General features: G+C 41.1%; 1 protein-coding gene across 3 annotated transcripts in view; it reads right to left on the bottom strand.

Annotated features, from left to right (window-relative positions):
* GLRA2 (glycine receptor alpha 2) overlaps positions 1–5,767 on the bottom strand; it is a 164,095-nt gene extending 158,328 nt beyond the window's left edge. For 2 of the 3 annotated variants that reach the window (XM_073355350.2, XM_073355359.2), the window contains exons 1-2: positions 5,164–5,767; positions 2,930–3,063 (exon numbers count right to left, since the gene is read on the bottom strand). In XM_073355350.2, the coding sequence (XP_073211451.1) occupies positions 2,930–3,063; positions 5,164–5,231 (202 nt within the window). In that variant the 5' untranslated portion in view covers positions 5,232–5,767. Of the gene's footprint in view, positions 1–2,929; positions 3,064–5,163 lie in introns of those variants that run through there. The other variant, XM_073355379.1, reaches the window with a different exon arrangement.
* Between the last annotated feature and the right edge of the window lie 16,806 nt (positions 5,768–22,573).

Raw genomic sequence — 22,573 nt, 5'->3', positions numbered from 1 at the left:
GGGGGGATGGTCCCATCGCCTGTTTTGCAAAAATTGGGGATTGGTCCTGCTTTGAGCAGGGGGTTGGACTAGATGACCTCCTGAGGTCCCTTCCAACCCTGATATTCTATGATTCTATGATAAACAATATCCAGAGTACTTTGGTTCACAGTTTCTTTTGTAAAATGCAGTTAATAATATTTACCTGTTCCATAACCATATGCAAAGTCAAATAATAGACCTATTTTTAAGAGACTTTTCTTGTGAACACCTTTGTGGGTTAAATTAATGAATATATTGTTTTCAAATATACAATGTAATCAATAATGTAATAATTTGATATTTTAATACATTTCTGCTACTTTGAATGTTGCTATTGTATGGATGGGTCTGATCACAAAAGCAAAGTAAAATAGATCAGTAAAATCTTAGAAACTAAAATATATTTTGTAACATGATCATAATATTGAACTCAGAACAATAACACCTTTATAATATCCAGATTCATAACAGAAATTCACTATGATCCTCCCCACAAGCCATCTGCCTTTTTATTTATTCATGTATTTATTTTAAGGGGAAATTATGCAAAACTAGAAAGACAATGCTTTCTACTTGTACTTTTTGGAAAATTTTAATGAGATCCGGACATTGGCCAAAATTGTGTTTTTCAGCTAACTAACTGGAACCTGGGATATATAGTAAATAGGCCAACAACACTGCTTATGGTTATTCAGGGTTTTCACTGGTGGCGTGAAGTTCAAAACTCCATGCATAGCATCTTCACTCTGGTTCACCAAACATGATGGCTTTGTAGAGAGGATGGGACAATAGAAAAGAATGAGATGTAACCTGTTAGATCCTTCACAGAAAAATTCAGAAGAAGAGAAGTTGTGCAAATATCGAAGTGAATTTCTGATTTAAAAATGCTACAAAGTGAAATTCTGCTCTGAAAAATGACTTTGTGAAAATAGCATTGGGGGAGGGGTTCTGTGTTTATTGACATCCAAGGCTTAACTATGCCTTGCAGGCACAGCCCTCCTTTGGAACCAGTGGGGAGCCACTACCTCCCTGGGGGAACATTGGAAGTAACTCATATCAAGCACTTTGAAATGGAACAGCATCCCCACTTTTACTGGATGTAGCTTATTATCTCCTACGCAGCCAGTCAGCTCTGCTTACCAGTGCATTGAAGGAGAGAGTCACAGGCCTCTCTGCTCCCACCCTTCTACCTTGGAGGTGCTACATGTCCCCCAGGAAGAAGGGAAGAAGCAACCTATGAACCATTGTGTATACAGACTGCTATTGTGTCTGGTCTTATGTATACAAGGTGTAGCATGGGATGGCTTCTTGCACTCTTCTCCCCAACTACACTCCCATGAAATGGCCAGGCAGAATCTGTCCTTAACAATTATTTATCTGTTCAGTTCAGGACAAATTTGGCCTTCCTTTACACCCTGTCAAACTTCACTGAAGTCCATGTGACTGCATGGGGTGTGAGTGAGAGCAGAAAATGGTTTGGGGTTGTTGTTTTTACTATAACAACACAGTCCCTGCTACAGGAAAGCACTTAAGCACATGCTAAATGTTAAACGCATGCTTAAATGCCATTGATGTCAATGCCTAAGTGCTTTCCTGAACTGGGGCCACAGTTTGTCTGGCAGTTTCATCAGCTTTACTTGGAATCTGGAAGTCACACTAGCTTCTTTCTGGCTCATGCATCATAAACAGTAAAAAAGATTCCACATTACAAATTTAGCAGTTTTCACAGGAGGGACTGAAGGCAGAAAATGGTTCTTGATTTGAAATTTAATTAACATTGCTGTCACTGATGTGTGAGCTCCCTCTCTCATACTAGCTGAACTCCACTGGCTGAACAATATTTTTTCACACCAACAGTTTTCATTGCAGGGTTAATAGGAGTAAAAAGAAGTAAAAAAAAAAGTCACCAAAGCCAACAGATATGCATCTGAAATACACAAACAGGGGAGCAGAGCTATTGAGGAAGAGAATACATTTTCACATAGTCACTTTTCAAAAAATAAATGCACTTTGAGCCTAGATTTCTTTGTAAAAAAAAAAGGCAGTTTGATAGAACTGTAGAGCTCTTGAGCCATTCTAAACGCTTAAGAGAAAACTTGATCTCCCCTGTTATTGTCTGGGGACCAAATCCTGAACTCACTGGCATGAATGCTGAGAGGACAAAAGCAGCGAAAACACTGCTTATCCACTGACTAGTGGCCACAGTTGTGGAAGCCTCAGCATCTGCAGCCTCACATGTGCTGATGCTAAGATGCTTATGGCAATTCTCCACACAGCAATGAAAATGGTGTGAGAATAGGGCAGGGCAGGGAGTGTCCAAGCAAAAGCACAAACCTAGGTAACCCTAAATCAGCATAGGAAAGGAGAATTGGGCTATGCCCACTATCCTACCTCATAGCCAGTAATGGCTGGAAGAAGCCTACTATGTGGGTACCCTGGCCCCTAATTCCCTCATCTCCTTCAGAGTTTTATGTGAGTGCAGCCCTTTAACTTGGGCTTTGCTCGAGAGTTCAGGATTTAGCCCTGTATGTCTAGAAACTTCAGAAATCAGCAAATCCAATTTTATTTAGTAAGGGAACCTGGAACACTCTTCTGTTTATTGTTTAGATCAGCAACTAGAGAGATTTACAGAAGAGACTTCTAGCAAAACCAAAACCTGGATCCTTTACAAATATTTAATATATGGCTAAATTCCAAAAGAAGGCTCCATCTAAAGCACCAAGGGCCTGATTCTCCACTGTGCTTCTCCAGTTTTATGCCAATGAAATAATTGGTTTCAATGGAATGATTATTCTGCAAAAGTGGAATAGTGGAAAGGAGAATCAGGCCAAAGATGTAAAGTTATCAAAACCCATAATATGTCAAGAAGACTTCCAATTAGTTGATCAATAGACATAGAGAAACTTACCTTTAAAATTTGGTCTGATTCTTGCATCATACCCTGATGTCCTTCCCATCAATTTGTCCAAAAAATCTGAAGGAGACAGGGTCTGTGAAGGGGATTTTCCAGATCTGGAATCATGTTCTTTACAGAAAGCCGCCCTAAACAAATTATTAGCCACCATTAGCGACGATTCAGCTTTCATTGCCTTTATGTTTAGGGAGGAAATTATAATACTCTTTAAAAAAATCTTCATCAACATCGATTGTATTAATGAATAGATAGGTAGAAAATGGATCAGAAAACTTTATTTTAGAAGTGAAAATAAGTTTCAAGTAAAAGAAATATATCTGTGCATCACAATTTGCTCTATAGAATACATAAGACTATAAAAAGAAAATTGTTAAAACTGTAGGATTTTAAATAGATGTCTTCAACTTATCTGATTATTTAAAGCATTCTCATGTGGACTTTGATCTCCCAGTTCATGTTATTGTCAGAGTTACATGTATGCTACTGAAACCAGTTTTCACTTTAAGCTAGTCCTAAGGTGGCTTCAAAATTCCATACAATGATTGGAAAAACTCATCACAAAACAGTGAAAATTGTTGACTTTGTTAATATCCAAAACAAAACAGGAACATAGGAGCAGCAATAGTCTTTACAGATTCCATCTAAGTTGGTTTTAAATGGTGTTAATTAAAGACCCAGTTTTTTACCAGCTGTATGTTTTTTTTCCCGGAAAAGGGAAGCAAACACATCTGATTTTAATCTTCTACCCACAGCAAGCAATGACAATAGTCCTTTCCCCCATGTTTACCATCAATTTGTATTTATATCCAGACTTTTTTGAATAGGTCTGTGTCTTGAGGTTTTAACATTAAGTTAATAGTACCATCATGCCTTTGTAGCTTTGTAGATACAGCATATTAGATATTTCAGAGGAAGGGAATCTCAGATGGTTGTTCCCTAAGCACTTGAACGAATTTGGACTGCAGGGACATGGATTCTGTCATAACCATTATTTAATCAGTGAGTTTAAAATATGACTAATTCTTTTGGTTCCTAAATTATCTGTTTTATATTTTAATATAATCTCTGAGAGGTATCAGAAGTAATTCTATCACAATGTCTTCTACAGTATTGGTGTATTTAAATATTTGCCCAAAAGACATCATTCACTTTGAGCAGTATTTCTTGTTACTATTTTTTATCATCAGTGTGTGAGTACCTATCTGTAAACAGCCAAACATGATGATCTGAAATCTAAAGGAAATAAATACTATTTCCCCCCACTAAAATATTTAATTGTTAGAATACTATGTTGTCTTCAATGTTTGTGATATTATCACCATATTTTGCAAGTTCCATTTTTCTGACAATGACATGGTACTGCTTTGATATTTTAACAAAGATAGAAATTATTCCCCACTTAGCTGGTAAAATGTAATATACAATAATAAAAAGTGGATAGCCATTCAGTATACTTATTTGGAATGACCTAACACAAATCACTTGTGTTTCCACTTGGAACCACCATGCTGAGTGATGTGGTCATCCCAAACTTGCAAATATAAATAATATTTCACTCTGTCACTGTACACACACACACTTTTTATATGTATGTATATACAAACACACACTACATTAATAAAACTCAGGTGAACCATTGCTTTGACAAATAACCTTCCAATGTATTTTTGGAATGGTAAGGAAAACTCAATAACTGAAGCAATATCTCCTCCCTTCTTTGAAATTTCAAGAACATTCCTATATACTGCTGCTTGAAGTAAGGAGTGTAAAGGAATTATTGATTGGTTCAAGGTCTTCCCAGATTCAGAGGGCTGGTTCTCTAGATACAAATAACCACATCCCTGACAAAACTGGTTGTATCATTCCCACAGCTTGGGAGGAAAAAAACAAGGCAACCTACTAAATAACTTCCAATGGGAGTGGAGAGAATAAATTGCGTTCCAAAAGGAAAAAACGATGAAAATGTTGTTCAGCTATGTAGACGTTATTAATATGTTATTAAAACGTGTCTTTAAATCAGAGAAGTGGAAAATGTATTGCACAAACTTGGGATTTTTTGTGTGTTACCAAGCAACGGGGCTCTTCCAGTGTAAAAGGTATTGCCTATATAAAATTAATATGAAGCACTTTCAGACGTAGCAAATAAACTAGGTTAATGTAACGTGGTTGCTTATAGCTATGTTTTCCACACCTTTTGGTAAATATCAGCATACAGTTATTTCACCTACCTGAAATGGTTTGTCTCTAAGAAAAATGCAAACAAGGCTATCAAAATTTTCACTAGCTGCCCGTTCATTCCTCCTGTTTTGTGTGATGATTATGGAAAATATCCCAGAAACGATTCCAGAGAGAAGCAGGGGCAAGTACCTTGTGCTGTCTAGATTCCCAAATCCAGCAATAATTTGATTTTCTTGAAAATCAAAAAGAGGAGATCTGGATGTCTACAAATTGGGGGTAAAAAATAAGAAGTGCCAGTCCTCGGAATCATGGTCAGGTCAAACCCAGGCTCATCCCCAGCAGCCAATACAAAACAGACAAAGCATCAGAACTGGTGGTTCCCGCGGCTGCTTTTACGGAATGATGAAAAAAATAAAATAATAATTGCCCTGCTATCTTAAGAACATCATGCAAAAGGAAATCGCTGGCGCGCTGGAGAGCTGTCTGCTGTGGGTTTGTTTGATTTCCCTTTTGCTTTGGAAATCAGTATCTATGAGTCGTCGTGGGGCCGTTTCTTTTCTTTTTCTTCCCCCCCCCCCTCCTTTCCCCCCTCCGGGGCAGCGAGTTGTAAATATTGCTGTGGAATGATTGGTGTGGGCTGCAGAAAAAGCTACGCTCCTGTGCCGGAATGAGAGAGACGGGAGCTCACCCTGCCTATAAATTTCAGCACTTGGACAGCTCCGAGCCCCGCTTGTGCGCATGCATCTTTCTCCGGCTGGGGGGGGGGAGAGGAGCAGCAAGCACAGAACGTGACTCGAGTTCAGAGCCGTCCCCTCCCCAAAGAGTGACTAACTCTCCCGCCGCCTCCCCGTGTGCCGGGCTCCGTGTGCTACAGAATCGCAGGGGCTCCATTTCCCGGCGCCAGGGGCAGGGAGGCGCCCGGCGCCTGCCGGCAGATGGTGCAGAGCTTGCTCGCCTCTCCCGTGCCCAGCTGTTCTGGGAGAGGAGGGCGACAGGGCAGAGCTGCAAAGCGGGGCGGAAGCCGGGGGACTCAGACAAGTCCCAGCCCCTCTCCTTGGAACGCTCCCGGGGCCCGTCCACACCACGGGCTGAGCAGGGGGCAGCCACCACCTGGGCCCTAGCGGAAGAAGGGAACCAGTCTACACGGCCTGGGGGAAGGGAAGGGCAGGGCAGGGGTGGCCTGGGTGGGGGAGGCAGGTAGAGGCCCTCCCTCCAGAAACAGCAGGGGCCTCCATTGCTTTGGCCTCTGTGGAGAAGGGAAGGGTAAGGACAGGATGGGTCACTGGCCCTAGGGAAAGGGGAGGAAGAGGAGGCCCCCTTGCCAGTCCCAGTGGAGAAGGTTGGGGAAGCTGCCTCCTGCTCTGGGTCACCTAGGGAAGAGGCAAAAAAAATCACCCTCTTGCTGTGGCCCTCAGCTGCCCCCCAGGGAGAGGGAACACCACCTCCTGGGCCCCAGGAGAGGGGGGAGAAAACAGCTGCCCCCTTGTCCCAGTGGGAAAGGGCAGGCAAGAGCAGCCCCTGACCTCTACCCAGGTATCTGAAGGCTGTAGGTGCAAAAGGGTTACCTGTGGGGCAGGAATGCAGCCCCCCTGTCTGATGGGTGTGTGCTCCAGACAGAAAAGGGCCCTTCCTTGGCCATTATGAGAAAGAGGGAAGGGCCCCAAGACCTGAGCGCTTGTGGGGCAGGGGGGAGAGCCCTCCAAGAGCATTTGTGGGAGCAGCAAAGGCCAGTTTGCCCCTTGTGAGGAAGGAGACAGGTGAAGTGGTTCCTTCATCCACTCCCCCACTTCTCTTGCCTTTCATTTCCACAGAAGGTGAGGTAAATGGACTTACTGAAAGTCACTCGGCAGGTCAGTGATGGAGCCCAGGTCCCATGCCCTGTCCAAAGTTTCTTCCAGATCCTGTATTGTTTATTTGTTATGTCTTCATGTGATAAAGTGGAGCGAGGCCTGGTGTGATTGAGAACTTAATACAGCAAAGACGTGCCACATCACTTGGTGCATCTGAGGTACATAGAGAGCTAACATTGGTAATGGTAATTGCTAATCACTGCTGTGATGGCATTTCTGAGGTTGTTACAAGCTGACACACATTAGAGCAGCCCTGAAGGGCATCAGGGACTGAAGTAGTCCATAGGTGGTCCCACCATTGGGGGAGGGGGGAGTAAAAAGGTTGCACAATATCACCTTTAACCCTCATAGGTGCCCTGCATACCTGAGGATGGAGTCTATGACTGTCATAAAAATAGTCCAGTAATTTCTTTTAGGTAAATAAATGAATTTATTGGAACCTGCTGTCTATGTTAGCATTCTGGAAATCAATCAATGGAGAAAGAAAAGGCATTTATCCCCTTTGACACCTCCCAAAGAAGTTACTTTTCCTACCTCAGCTTTATGTCCAGCTATATCCTTGTCCTCCTTCCCCTCCATGAACTCAGTTCACCAGAAACACTATTTCACTCCTTTAAATAGGTTCCCAGAAAACAAATAATTTTAAACACTGAATACAAAGATATTTCTCGTTCTCTTTGATGTGAAAAAACCCACAGTTTATGATACATTTTTTCTAATGATTGTGATCATCTTTAAAAATTGCCTATGAAGAGCTGTTGCTGTGTTCCCAAGTTAGTCAGGGATCAAGGCTATTTAGCATCATTCGTTAAAGTGGAAATAGTTGTTTGTATTTAGTCAGGTACCGTACCATTTACCACTTATTGGCCAGGCACAGAAGTTACCAGACATTGATTTTCTGCTCCTTTATGATAATACAACAACTCTCCTAAAAGACCACAAAAGGAATAAAATGTACAAATATAAACCTAACACAATTCCCTCCCCTCTTTCTCCATCAGGACAACAACGTCAGCTGCAGCTTAGAAGGTCCGGTATATGAAATGTCAAAGACAGAGTGTATTTGTTAAAATCACTACCACCAATATCTAACAACATATCACAAATATATCTGAATCACTGTACTGAATCACTGTACTCCGACATCCAACAATACCTGCAGCAGATAATTCTGATTAAAATGGTATTAAGAGAAGCCATATGTTTGGTACCGTGGTATCTCATTCTGGGAAGCGCTGTCTGGGAGACTCTCTTGGAAATATCGTAACATAGTCAAATTCCTCTCTCCTTAGACAAAGGCATACATTTCAGAATGCCTTCCTAGCTCCCATTCTCAGGCAGGGAGTTGCTGATAATACTAGGTAAATTATTCCTAAATATTTGGACTGAAGGAAAATTGTGAAGTAACAACTTCTTCCAATAACAGGAAATATCTGTTATGTCTCTTTAACCTACACTGCCACCTGCTTAAAAATGTGAGGAATCTCAGGAATGTTTGTGGATGTCATGCCAAAGAAATCATTGACTACATCTGATATCTCTTTGCGGAGGATATTTAAATAGTTTTTGTGACATGACTATTGCTTTTAGGGGCAGGCAGATGTATAGATATACATTCAAGACGTAGCAACTGATAGCTACAATTTATACCCTTAAAGTAAGTTCTGTACATTTTTAACTTTTTTAAGCCAAGTTTTTCCAAGCCATGTCTCTTAACAGCTGTTTGTGTTTCTCAGCTGTTTTTCTCAAAACATTCCTCCAAATATCCTGTCCTCAATTTAAAAAAAAAAAAGTATGTGTAAAAATGTCACAAGAGGCATAACAACAATAGATCAAATCCTTAAGTTTTAATCAAGGTTTTATTCTGTCCTTTGTGAGGAAAAGTTCCTGCTAATTTCAATGAGAGTTTTTTTCTGATTAAGGACGGAATACATTGAAGGGCTGAATAAAAAAAAGTGCATACATGGTCTAATAACAAAACAAAGAAAGATATAATAGCATATTTTATGTGCATAGCTCTATTTATCTGAGCAACTCAAAACATCTAAAAGAAAAGGAATACTTGTGGCACCTTAGAGACTAACCAATTTATTTGAGCATAAGCTTTCGTGAGCTACAGCTCACTGTAGCTCACGAAAGCTTATGCTCAAATAAATTGGTTAGTCTCTAAGGTGCCACAAGTACTCCTTTTCCTTTTGCGAATACAGACTAACACAGCTGCTACTCTGAAACCTGTCAAAACAGCTAGGATCTCTATCTTAGGGTTCAGGGCATGCTACCATCATTCGTACATAAAGAGGACCTTTCATGCACAGATGTCCCCCTCTCCTGTGAAGCGATGGTGGAGAGAGGGTCAGTCACCACTGCAAGTGTTTCTCCCTCCCTCTATAGAGGGCAATGAAATAGGGACAGTCTCTAAGGACTTGTCCACACAGGGACACTCAGGAAAGTTTAGAGTGAATCAGCTAAAGGTGTGAAGTCAATTAGCATAAATTAAAGTGTTTTAACATCCCATCCCCCCAGTACTCTCACTCAGTAGAGGAAGATTTAACTTACAGGGAACTAAGGCCACTTTAACCCTGAATGTAAGTGTCCACACAGGGGGTTGACACTCAGTGCACACTGACTTCACACCTTTAGTTGATTCATCTTAACTTTCTTGAGTGCCCCCATGTAGATATGCCCCACACTATCATTTGTCTAGAAATGGATTGTTTCTTTAAGGCCTAGCCTCTTGTGAGGGGTGGTATAGAGCACCATAAATCACAGGGGAAATATTCTGGCTCAGAGAGATGCAATGCCTCCCAATGCTTCCTCTGCTGTTCTCGGGAGAGTAATTTCTACCTTCAAGGAGCACAGTGCACTTCTCTTAAGCCTGCCTGGCTAGCTCATCAGCACACAATGGGACACTTTCTACCCCTTTTTTGGTGAGTTGCTCCTAGGGGACAACCTTGGCAGCTTCTTCTACACACCCCTGTGTTCAGAGGTTGCTATTGGGGCAACCCTTAATCCAAGAGCTCCTTATTTCCTCTACCCCAATGAACAACTGCCTTAGATGCAGGCTAAGCTTTTAGAGTGTAATCTCCTTGGGGCCTGTCATTTATATTTCTAAAATGTTCCATGCAAATCTATGGTACTGTATAAACAACAGATCATTGAATCTGAGAGGAACCCTCTCTCAGGCTGCTCGGCCATTAATTGTGGTGACACTTATTGCAAACATTTTTAATACATGAGGTTTTTCTTTTTAGGAATATGCTTTAGCTCTAATACTCTATGGAGTATTAGCTCTAATACTCTATGCTTTAGCTCTAATACTCTATGGAGTCACCCTTCCTCATTATTTCCTCATGTTACATAGAGGAGAATAAAAAAATAATAGTACAAATGGATCACACCTAAACAGAAGCCACGCTCCTGTTACCATATTTGCTCTCTCTGGGTTCCCCTGTGCCAGGTGCTGAGCACTCATGTGACATGTTGAGTGCCCTCAACTCCCTCTGATGTCAATGGGAGTTAAGGGTGCTCAATACATTGGTCAGGACCTTGCAAGACTGAGCCCTCTTAAGTGCTTCTTCCAGGATTACTTTATAATTCCACATTCCCACAGGATCTGTATATTCCTACTATTAATTTATTCTTATAGTATTTGTCATTTTGTATCTAAGCACAGCCATTTTAGCATCATGCTAGTGTTGATGGAGAGAAGAGTGATTTTTTAAATATTTGAGAAGATTTTAATCCATTGCTACATGATCTGTGCATGCAGATTTGTGTTTCTTTCACTAGCAACTGATGTGATCTGTCACCTGATTCAGTATATTTTAGATATATTCCCTTTCAAAATTTCTGTATGCAGTCAAGAAGCGTCCCCCCATTTGTTCCCACTCCACCTCCCCCTCCACCACACACACTTTCTAGCTCTACAGGGGCACTCCTGATATCAGCCTCTGTGATATAGAAAGCAGGATTCCAAGAAAGAGGTGAGGAGTGGAAGATGTAGGGTCCTGACCGCATCCTTCTTTTGACATGTATACTAACACACTGGCCTGCAGAGCAGCTCTGACAGACCCAGGGGACCAATCTGCTCTCTCCATTCATGAGGAAGAACTACAATCTAGAGCTAAATATGTAGTGGGAAAGGGTCCAGATTTTATCCTTATGCTAATCAACTATTCTGTGAAATACCTTCTTAACTTTGGTATAGTTTTGTGATTGTGGACACAGGGAGGTTGTGTTTAACTGGCAAGTCATCAAGGGGGAAAAAAAAACCTCTGTCAATGAGTCTATAGAGAGAGTATTCCCTTATAAATTCCTTCTTTCCACTATGAGTGCAATGATCCTGATTCATCATAAGATTTAAAACTTGCTTAAATCTACCCCTGTTCAGCAAAGCATTTAATCTCCCTTGCTTCAACAGGTCTTCTGTCAAACCACAGCTCTGACAATCTACTAACCCCCAACCTCATATTGTCTTCGTGAGAGGGAGACGTTCATCACCTGCTTCCCTCCTTGGCTTATTTGCAGCTCTGTTTCCTCCTCTGGCATCTTTAGTGAGCATACATTGTCCCCATTTTTCTACAAAGCATGAAAAATCAAAGTCCAAATGTCTTCTGCTGACCTTCCTGAGCAACTTAGGTAGATCCTGATGCCTGATTGGCTTGAGTAAGAAACAACATATGACTTAACCATATGACAAAATCCAACTAAACCAACTCAAAACTTGAAAACAGACCATGAAAAGTTGTACTGAATTTTGAATGCTGATAATCAGATAGTAAGGGGGGAAGTTGTATCCAATTTTGATGAACTGTTGACAGGAAACACTGTATTTCCATGAAAGATCCATGAACTATTTGACTATTTTACAAAGCATAGTCATAAAATAGTTATAAAGTTTATCACATACAATCACTGACGGACATCAGTCATTAAGCAACCTACAGTGGAAGGCCCCTTCTAGTAGAAGAAGTTTTACATCTGTATCTATGATTCTAAAACTTGAATAATACCTAACCTTAGTGTTGATGAAGGCTTCATAGTATTCTGTCATATGAAATTTCTTTCTATGCCTCAAAGAATACACATAATCTCGTCACATGCAATTCGGCCTCAGGACATCATCCCTCCACATTCAACACCCTTATCACAGAGGAGTGCCTAGGGGAATGATGATAAGAAATAGGCTGCAACATGTTCTACTATTGAGGTCTCATTTAAAAACCGCACACCTGTTTGTGGTATGTTTCCGAAGCAACCTCAAAAGACATTGCATTCTTAATAAAACTCAAAAGTTCAGAGGCAGAAATAAATGAATTCATATGATTTAGGTCAAAAGTCATCTAGAGCATCTTGAAACTGTTTAATGTAAGTCATTGCAATTAAAAAGAAAAATGTAAAAAGGTGTGACTGGATTAAAAAGGAGGCCAAAATCATGGACTTACATTAAAAGCCAGATCGCCCAGCTGAGGTAAATTGACATCACTCAGTTGATCACAGTAAAAATGTACCAATTCAGAGCAGATGATGAGGATCTGACTCTAAGTGTGCATTGTCTGCTGTAGAGTAGAGAAAGGGTCTGATCCAAAGACCATTGAAAGCAATTGGTAGCCTTTCCATTGATCTCAGTGGGCTTCAGATGAGGCCCAAAGAGTCAAATAAAAAATAAATCAAGTCCAATATATGACCTTTAATAGATGTGCTAAAACAGAAATGTTTGAGTTAAACTTGTATAAATTGACTTCAATGGAGCTAATCTGATTTATACTAAGTGGGGATCTGGCTCAGCAAATCTTCTGATCACCCAGATTCCTGAGAAATTATGCAAAGCTGCATTATTTAACTCTTCCCCCATCACAGGGTCTCAGAAGCTGGGTTCTAGCCCAAGCCCAAATGTCTACACTGCAATTTTATAGCCCTGTAACCCAAGCCCACCCCAATTGACCCGGGCCAGCTGTGGTTATGTTGTGGGTCTTTTATTGCAATGTAGACATCCCCTGAGGTGATGTCTAGGTGGGTGCTTTGCAAATCTCTTCTTATGAAGCTTGAGCCTTCTTCACTTTAGAAAGTATTTGCTGATTTGGAGGGAAATGGGCCATGATATCCAAAAGTAGTTTGGTGTAGACCAGCAGTAATTTTTTTTCCCCCACTGAGACACCTTTATTAACACTCAGCGATCCAAATTACTATGCCCCTGCACTATGCTGGTTCAGCTACCCTAGCCAAGATGCAGGGAACGTGGAGCCAAAGCTCTGCTCATTCCCTGTCCCCACTGCAGCGGTTCCCTGGGGAGGGAATAAGCAGGCAATCCTGTTTACTTCTACACTTGGTCTGGTTGGCAGGGATGGGGAATCTTATTCCCCTTTCATGGGCTTGCAGTCTAAGTCACAATCTAGCCCATAGTAAATACTAGGAGAACATTAAGAAGCTGCCTTTCTACCAAATATGGCTTTCATCTCAAGTGAGTGGAAACATCAGATACAATTTTTATACACTACCTCAGATGTAAACTGAGGGCTTCTATACACTGCCCCCACAGATCAGCAGATCTGTAGCAGATGACAGAACGAGGAGTAATGGTCTCAAGTTGCAGTGGGGGAGGTTTAGATTGGATATTAGGAAAAACTTTTTCACTAAGAGGGTGGTGAAACACTGGAATGCGTTACCTAGGGAGGTGGTAGAATCTCCTTCCTTAGAGGTTTTTAAGGTCAGGCTTGACAAAGCTCTGGCTGGGATGATTTAACTGGGAATTGGTCCTGCTTTGAGCAGGGGGTTGGACTGGATGACCTTCTGGGGTCCCTTCCAACCCTGATATTCTATGATTCTATGATTCTATGATCAGACTACAGGGCTGTGAATAGCAGTGCACTCCAAAGGGCTGTGCTGTAATTCCCTCGTGTGGACACTATGGTTGTGAATGAAAAGGTTCCTAGTTCACTTTAGGTAATCCTTTTTGGTAATGTGAACTAGGAACCTTTTAGTTACCACCTGCAGCGTCCACACAGGGGAGTTACAGCACAGCCCTTTGGTGTGCACTGCTATTCATATCCATGTATTTCGAAAACCGCAGCAAGAAAGAACTACACAAAAGATGTGTCTAACATATGTCTGATTGGGTGGCTAACAAAGAATTCTGGTATATCAGACTATTAGGATGATTTATGTAGCGAACACTAGATTCCAGTTCATATGTACATGAAAACTCTGTCACAGTTCTTGATTTCATTTCCAGTAATTACTTTGCTCCAGCTGTTGTACGTTGATCTGATGTACAGAACATCTTGCTTTGTACTGTAGGTTAGTGATTTTAGTAGACACCAAAAATGTTTTAGTAATCCATGCCACACATTATACAGTCTTTCCTTAAAGCCATCAAGTTAAATATGCCTGTGTTGTGATACTGACATTTGTAAATCTTGGACTTTGATATTTTAATCATATCTGAATCCTTCCTGATTTGCAACAAAACTGATTTTTTTAAACTTTACTCCTTCTAATGCTCACTAAGCTTAGTCACAATAACATTTAAATTGTCTTTGCAATATGGCATCCTATCAAGTCTTAAGTATGTTGAGATCTAGAATGGTGTAATCATGTTTACAGACAGAAGACGACTGGCAAAGCTTAATTCATTTGCAAATGGATTACAAGAGTTTCCTTAAACTGCTCTTTTAATTTTTTATGCCTGGTTAAGAACATGCCAAAAACAATAGTAGTACAAAATATGAATGATTTAGATAATTAGTCATGTTGGAGTCTGTGCTATTGTGTGCAGTTGTCCTGGTTCTAATCATCAAGATTATGTATGCCCCAGTAAATCCAAAATGTGGGCGCCACTATGTCTGTGTACAATGTCCCAGAATGTAAAAAAAAGAAAAAAAAAAGCTTGCTGAGTGATATTCCGACCTTGCCTTGTGATGTTTGCGCCATGATATTTCTTTGTCACACAGTCCAACTGAATGTTCAGTATTGATGCAATATCAAGACACAAATATTACAATGAAACACTGATTTTGTGGTTCTTCATGGCCTGATTCCACATAATGTCTCTCTCTTATTTTCTTTCTCCAACCTTCAATTGTTTAATTAACAAACAGGAGGGATGGGTGTGCATGTGTGTTCTCCCCACAGTTCTGGCTGCTGGGATGGAGGGCTCTCTCTCTTTGCTATCTCGCACAGGCTCTACCTCCTCTGGCAGCTAGGAAGGAAAGGGAGTGATCTCAGTGCCTTCATTCCAATTATTCCCAGTAACCCCACTACCTCATGGGCACCAAGCAGAGTTGTGATATTCCAGTGATAAGAACTCCCCTTAAATATCAAAACAGGATGAAAGACCCTAGGAAATCTTTGGTGGTTCTGGAGCCGCAGGCTCAGTATCACTGGTTTGGATGTTCAAAATTAGTTTTCTCTATGCTTAACGGTGAGACCTGCACAGTATCATCTAAATGATTATTTTTAGAGTGATCACTATATTCACAAACTTTATAACATCAAACTTTTATATCTGTGGTGTGGCTAGGGCAAGGGAATAAGCATTAGAACGTAAAGTGGTGATTTACCGCTGGTTCTGCCACCAGCTTGGGCAAGTCATTTATCCTTGCTGGATCTCAGTTTTCTTTTTTTCCCTCCTTAAGATATTAGTACTGCTATTCAGAGATCTCACTATGCTCCACAAAGTTCGTTCTCTCTCACCACTGAAATGCAGCCACATCTGTATGGTCAGCATACAGAAACACCATAGGCTGCCCATATCTGTGAAGGACTTTGAAACCTAAAGATGAAAGCTACTCTGCACTGTGTTATTTATTAACTATTGTGTCAGATTGGCATACTATGGACTTCTCATATAAATGACATTCATGGACTCTGTCCAGCATACACAGAATAGTACATGGTACTACAAAATGGCACACGTTGCTATCCACATTTGTATAAAAAGTATTATTTGAGATGTATACAGCCATACAATTAATCATAATGTATATGCATAGTGGAGCAAAATTAAGGCTGCCTGTGCATTTCCTGACTTTAGTGCTTAACTATGCAACCTGTATATTTTCTTAACTTAAAATTCCAAACAAAAAACTATGACCTCAATGTTCAAAGGTTTAAAATATCAACTGGTCTCTTCTCACATTTGGTGATGTCCTCTGGCAGCAGCAATATTGAGTAACAGCTTACAGAAAGATGCCAGAAGAAAAATAAATTACAGAAGATTTGTGTGCAAACCTCTTTTACCTTTGAGAAATAATTAGGCAACCAAGCAAAATCTGCATCAACAACATTGTACTCATATTGTTGCAGCATCAACATAAGTTTGACTTATAAATATTAGATCAGTGTATTAAGTAGTAGTCTATAGAGTAGAAATAATAAGGTCTGGTGAAGAGTTACCAATGTAAAAGTTTATATTCCCTCCCTCCCCCCCCCCAGTGCATTACTATTGACAATAACTATTGACACAGAAATTAGGTTTCAGAGTAGCAGCCCTGTTAGTCTGTATTCGCAAAAAGAAAAGGAGTACTTGTGGCACCTTAGAGACTAACAAATTTATTTGAGCATAGATAAATTATGCATTTGTTACACAGTACATACTGAGAGGAGAAGAGACTGCTACAGAGATTGTGGATCCTTTCATATTGATCCTTTAATTGTGTACACACTAGAAAATAAACAAAGGTCATTCTCCCAGACAGCAGTGAGGTTAAGGCAAAGAGACTAGGATGTGAAGAAAAGGAATTCCTCTTGTTTAGACAGATCTTCTTTGGTGCATATCTGCTGAAGCCTCTCCCTTCAACTATTATGGCCTTTGTTTAAAATACATAAAGCTAGATGGGTAGTAAAAAGTAGGTCAGTCCATGTCACACTGTGGTATTCACTAAAAGCTCAAGCCTAACAGGAAGATAGTTTTCTTTTCATTGAAATTATTTACCCACCCAGTGGCAGAAATGGTCCCTTTAGAGCAGCACTAAAGAAGTCTATTCATACTTGGTTTTTACTCTGAAGGCTTATCACGTGGCATTGGTGATATTTTTTGTAAATATGCAATGCACATAATTTTTAAAAAAAAGATTTATTTAATGAGTGTTCTGCCCAAATCTTCCTATTACTTCACTAGCCAATTCCAGTGCAAGAAGTGGAATTTCTAAGGGAAATTTTACCCACATAAAACCAGTTGAACATTCAACTCATGAATAATCGCTTAAATAAGTTTTGCAAATATTTTTACATAAGCATGGTAAATAATTTTTAAAGTTATTTATTTTAGTTTTCAGGCTAAATTCTCCTTCCTAATATGCAGGGATAAGCTCATCAAAGTCTTGCGTACAACTCACATTAACATCAGTGGGAGTTCTGGCATTTAGGTCCTGATCCACCTCACACTGAAATCAAGGGGAGCCTGTCTATTGCCTTCAAATAGAGTTCAGGTTCACCCTGGGGGTTACAGAAGGGAATTTAGACATTTATTTCTGTTTTTTACATTTGTAACATCCTCTTAGAAATACAAAAACATTACTTTGGCTATCAATGTTAGCCTTTTTCAGTTAGCAAACATTTATTTTGTCTTGTGTTTTTTTTGGAACACAATCTTTTGTCACTTAATTTCCTTCCCAGTGACTGAGCATCATTCATAAGGTGATGGATGGGCTGCAAAACATCACAAAACATTAGGTCCGACAAACTGTCTTGCTGCAACAGATTGGTGGTTCACTGTTTTTATTTATTTCTTTATTTTCAAGACAGATTTCTCCCAATCTGCCCCTTTAGTCACATGCTAGGCTGTCACTCAGTCCCCAAAGCCAGTGCTGCTCACGGCAAAGAATTTTAAGCGTGATCCACAGAAAAGATCTCTCAGATCCCAGATAGCCTCATAGTATAACAGGCACCTTGGCTATATGACATGATACAGAGCCCTCTTCCCCTATCAGAAATTAGACCATTCATGGAATGCTGAATGAGTTAGTTGATTAATGAAATAATTGATAAATGTGGTCCTGAATTGTCATTTTCCATTACTACTTATACTGATGTATAAAGATTAGATTTCTCTTACGTTCCACTGTCCATGTTCTCCATTCTCAGAGATTTACTGTTTTGGTACAAAAACATAATTCATCTGCTATTTCCAGCTGCGTTGCAAGAAGGAACAGTCCAAGCCATCCCAACCTTCATAATACACATGGATAATGAAAACACACTATTGAGATAGGAAGTTGCCTCTTTGTTGTAGTATTAGTTATATACACTAGGAGCCTAAAGGGAATGGGTATTAGGGGGCTTATTCCTTCACCCGCCTACTTCCCTGGTCCTTTTCACATGAACAGAGAGCAACAATAAATACCTGAAGTCCAAAGGTGCAAACAATTCAATGTTTATTGGGGTGAACTTCCAGCAAGCATGATTCCAGTTTCCTTCCTTAGTGTCCCCATTCCCAGCTCTGACACCACAGAGCCTTACTTATGTCCCTATTCCCCCCCCTTAGCAAAACATGATTCCAATTTTCCCACCCCCATTCCCTGTTCCCATTCCCCCCGCCCTTCCTTCCTGATTGACTGCAGACTATATAGTAAACTTGAGTTCTGCTTAGCTATACCTTAACCAATCATTTTCCTGAAATTTAACTAACTAATCCTAACATATTGTAACATGATTTAAACAATTATATCCCACCACCTTAATCAGTTTACACTCAGCAAAATTAATTATACAGCAGACAGGAACAATCACAGAACCAGACAGAGATTATACAGACAAACAATAGGGAAATGGGGACTACAGTGATAGAACAAACACAGAAATGAGGATTTCACATCCCAGCTATTGATAAATGAGTTCTTGCCAGACAGGATGCTATCAAACCTAGTTTCCTTTTACATTTTACATTTCTTGCATCCGATGAAGTGAGCTGTAGCTCACGAAAGCTTATGCACAAATAAATTGGTTAGTCTCTAAGGTGCCACAAGTACTCCTTTTCTATTTTCTAGGGACTTCCCCTTCTCTGGAGGTGATAGGCATTATCAGGACAGGATTGTATTCCTAACAGCCCAATAGCACCTTATTTCAATGTGACTAGTGAGGATGTGACCGATCGCTTCCCAGCTTATGGATGCCTCTGCTGCTTAGCCAGCGGCCTTAGCCTAAGCACAGGGCCTCAGACTGTCACAGTGAGAGAAGGCCCTTACACCAGCAGACATTGATTTTGATTCTTTCTTTCTTTTATACCTCTATAACTAGCTAAGTGATAAGAATACACCTAAATTCTTAGAATATAGACCTTTATAGACAGGCCTGAATATCTATATCCTAACACTAGGCACTCAACTACAAAATTGAATTTCTTACTCCCTTTCATCCAGAGATCCCATTATACACAAAGTGTACACACTATATCTATGCACAAGGATCTGTTCACTTGCCACTAAAATGCAGCCACATCTGCATGGTCAGTGTACAGTAACACCATACAACAGTTCTGGACAGAAAAAGTGAAAAGTACCTACTTCAGCAAAAAGAAAAGGAGGACTTATGGCACCTTAGAGACTAACAAATTTATTTGAGGATAAGCTTTCGTGAGCTACAGCATGTAGGAGGAATGTAGGTAACCAGAACAGAATTCAGAGGAACAGCCGTGTTAGTCTGTATTCGCAAAAAGAAAAGGAGTACTTGTGGCACCTTAGTCTCTAAGTCTCTAAGAGACTAGGTTAGTCTCTAAGGTGCCACAAGTACTCCTTTTCTTTTTTCAGAACAGAATTATCCAGTTGGGATCCTGCTGGCTGGTTGGGGTTAACAGTACTATTCTGATTAACAGAGCTGTAGAATATTTAAATTACCACAGTTGTTTAGGATCTGAGTATTATGCCTCATCCAAATGATGGCAGTTCCAGTAGCACAGTGTCTCCTCCTAATACCATGCTATAGCATTGGGTCTGTACTGACCTAGAATAAAGACTGCCATCTACTGAATGTATAAGACATGCTGTGATGGGCTATTTACCCCCCACACCAGCACTGGCCTGGAAGAGGCCAATTAACCTTCACAGTTGTACCTAAAGGAAGGCCCAGGGATTTATAAATACTAATAGTGGATGAAGCCCAGCTGGGGGAAGAAGATGGGAGAGGAATAAAAAGAGGAAGTTTATACTAGCAGGAGGGAGGTAGGGGAAGAGTCTGCAGTCATTCGCTGCAAGCGGAGAGATGGGGAGGAGGAAACCCAGGGGAAGAATAAACTCTGGAATCCCAGCCATGGAAGAAGGGTCAACCCCAGAGGAACTGTGGAGAACGAAAGCCTTAGAAAGCAGGGTATGAAGAAGCCCAGGAAAACCACAACAAGGAAGGGAATGGTATAGACCATGGCTGATGGTTATAGGGTCACTGGGCTGGAACCCAGTGCAGTGGGAGGACCTGGGTTCCCCTACCAGCCACTGAGAAGTGGTGCAGGACTGTGGGAGGTGCCACCAACAGCTGGTTCAATGAGATGGATACCCCAGAAGGGGGCGGGGACCATGTAGAGACTTAGCCTGAGGGGTGAGTCGCAAAGAGGAAGCACTATGTATTGCAGGAAGATAGTACTCGGCAGCAATGGAGTGGTCATCAGCAGGGGGTACCAAATGGGAAGAAAGGCATTACACCATGCCTGGCCAGTAGGAAGTGCTCTTGCAGTGAGTGAATCCCATTTCACATGCCCTCCAAACAAAACAAGAGTCTGCAATCAAAAAGAGGTACTTTTTCTCTCAGTACTGGAGCTGCAGTGCACTCCTTGTGCTCAACCACCAATACTGAGGTGGTACTTGAGATGCTCTCCTGCCAACATAGCTTCCGCCTGTTGTTGAGGTGGAGTAAGTACATCCATGAGAAAGTGCTCTCCTGCCAACAGAGTGCAGTAGTGAAGACAAGACTTAAGAGGTCCCTGCAGGGATCTGCTCTTTATTTTCAATGGAGTGGAGGGACAGGGAATGAGGGCTTGGAGCTTCACACAGATCAGTTGCCAAAGAAAAAAACACTCCCAGTTATATAAGGAAAGTAGATGCTTCCAGTACAGTGGGGGTTGGTTGCCAGCCATCCCAATTATTGAGAAGCTGCCTCAACTTCCAGGGCAATTTCTCCTGTCTTGAACTGAACTTGGGACAGCACTTCAATGTCTTAGTTCATGGAAAGCTACCTTTTTAAAGGAGTGGGGACTAACAAAATGAATAGCAGTGTTTCTCAACCTTTTTGATACCAGGGATCAGCTTGCCAATTCCTAACCTGTGTCAGGGAAATCTCAGGGACCGGCGCTGGTCCACGGACCAGTCATTGAAAAACACTGCTTTAGAGGAAGCCAGGGACAGAGTGATCTCAGCTCTTAACCGAGATCTGCCCACCTTTCCCCTTCTGCAACCATAAAGAACTCTTGAAATAAATCCATCCTATACTAAATCCACCTATTTTACAGAGTTTTTGGTTCCTACAAATGACTGAACAAAAACATCTGGAAAAAATATGTTTTAATACAAAATAAAACAAAAGGTTTTGTCAGATGAAAAGATTTGAAACAATTCATTTCAAGTCAAGTGAAATGTTTCAGGTTGACCTGAAACTATTTTTTTGCACGGGGGATGGGGTGAGTTTTGTTTTGTTTGTTTTTTGTTTCATTTTGAGTCACTAAAACATTTCAGTCAACTGAAAATGAATTTCTGACTGAGTTTTGTTTTTATTTGGCCATTTTGGGTGGTTTTCACCCTGTTTTCTTTTTTAAAGCCACCATATTTAAAATCGAAATGTCATTTTAAAGAGAAAAATCAAAATGAAATAGTTAAAATGAAAAGGTTTCAACTCTTACAAATAAATTTTCCCTACTTGATCTAATCTAGTAGTTTTGGACCCTGAAGAAAAAAAAAAGAAAAGCATTTCTTGGTGAAAAAACAATGCATTGAATAACAATTTGCCCAGCTTTGGTTGGAAGCCATGGGAATTTAGAGCTATGATGTTGTCCACTAGAGGACCTGCACATTTATTTTCCATTAATGCAATAGAAACATATAGAGCAGGGGTGGCCAAACCGCAGCTCGTGAGCTGCATGTGGCTCTTTTACAGTTAAAATGCAGCTCGTGGAGCCCTCCCATCCCCCCATTCTCCACCTATCAGGCTGGGATGGGAGAGCTTGAGGCTTCTGCCCTGTGGTGGGACGCTGGGGCTAAGGGCTTCTGCCAGAGATGACTGCTGAGAGTTGGGGGGGTGGGGGTAACAATTTCAAGGTTCACCCCCCCGCAACAGCTTGAGTTATACACCTGCCAGGCACACACACCCTTATCCTCAGCAGTTCTCCCTGCAGCTCCCAGATGTTTGCTGCTGCTTCTCCCCATGGCCATAGCTGCCAGCTTGCTGGCTCCAACAGCTGCTGTGCAGAGAGTTGGTCTGGTGGCACCATGTGACTGAGTGGGGCCAGCACATCCCAGTAAAAACCTGGGGAGGCATGTGACCCTATGTGCCCCCCCACCTATGCATCACCTCTGGCTTCTGCCTAGCAGGGAGGAGCATCCCAGGGCTTCATGCCTGCCAGGGCTTCAGCGGGAGTGGGGCTGAAACCCTGAGACCCCTTCCCCACAAGGCTGAAGCCCTAAACCCCGGCAGG

This window comes from Lepidochelys kempii, chromosome 1, assembly GCF_965140285.1.
Source record: "Lepidochelys kempii isolate rLepKem1 chromosome 1, rLepKem1.hap1, whole genome shotgun sequence".
In the NCBI taxonomy this organism is placed as follows: Eukaryota; Metazoa; Chordata; order Testudines; family Cheloniidae; genus Lepidochelys; species Lepidochelys kempii.
The sequence above is the reverse complement of the archived record's forward strand: the minus strand, read 5'-3'. Positions and strand labels throughout refer to the sequence as shown.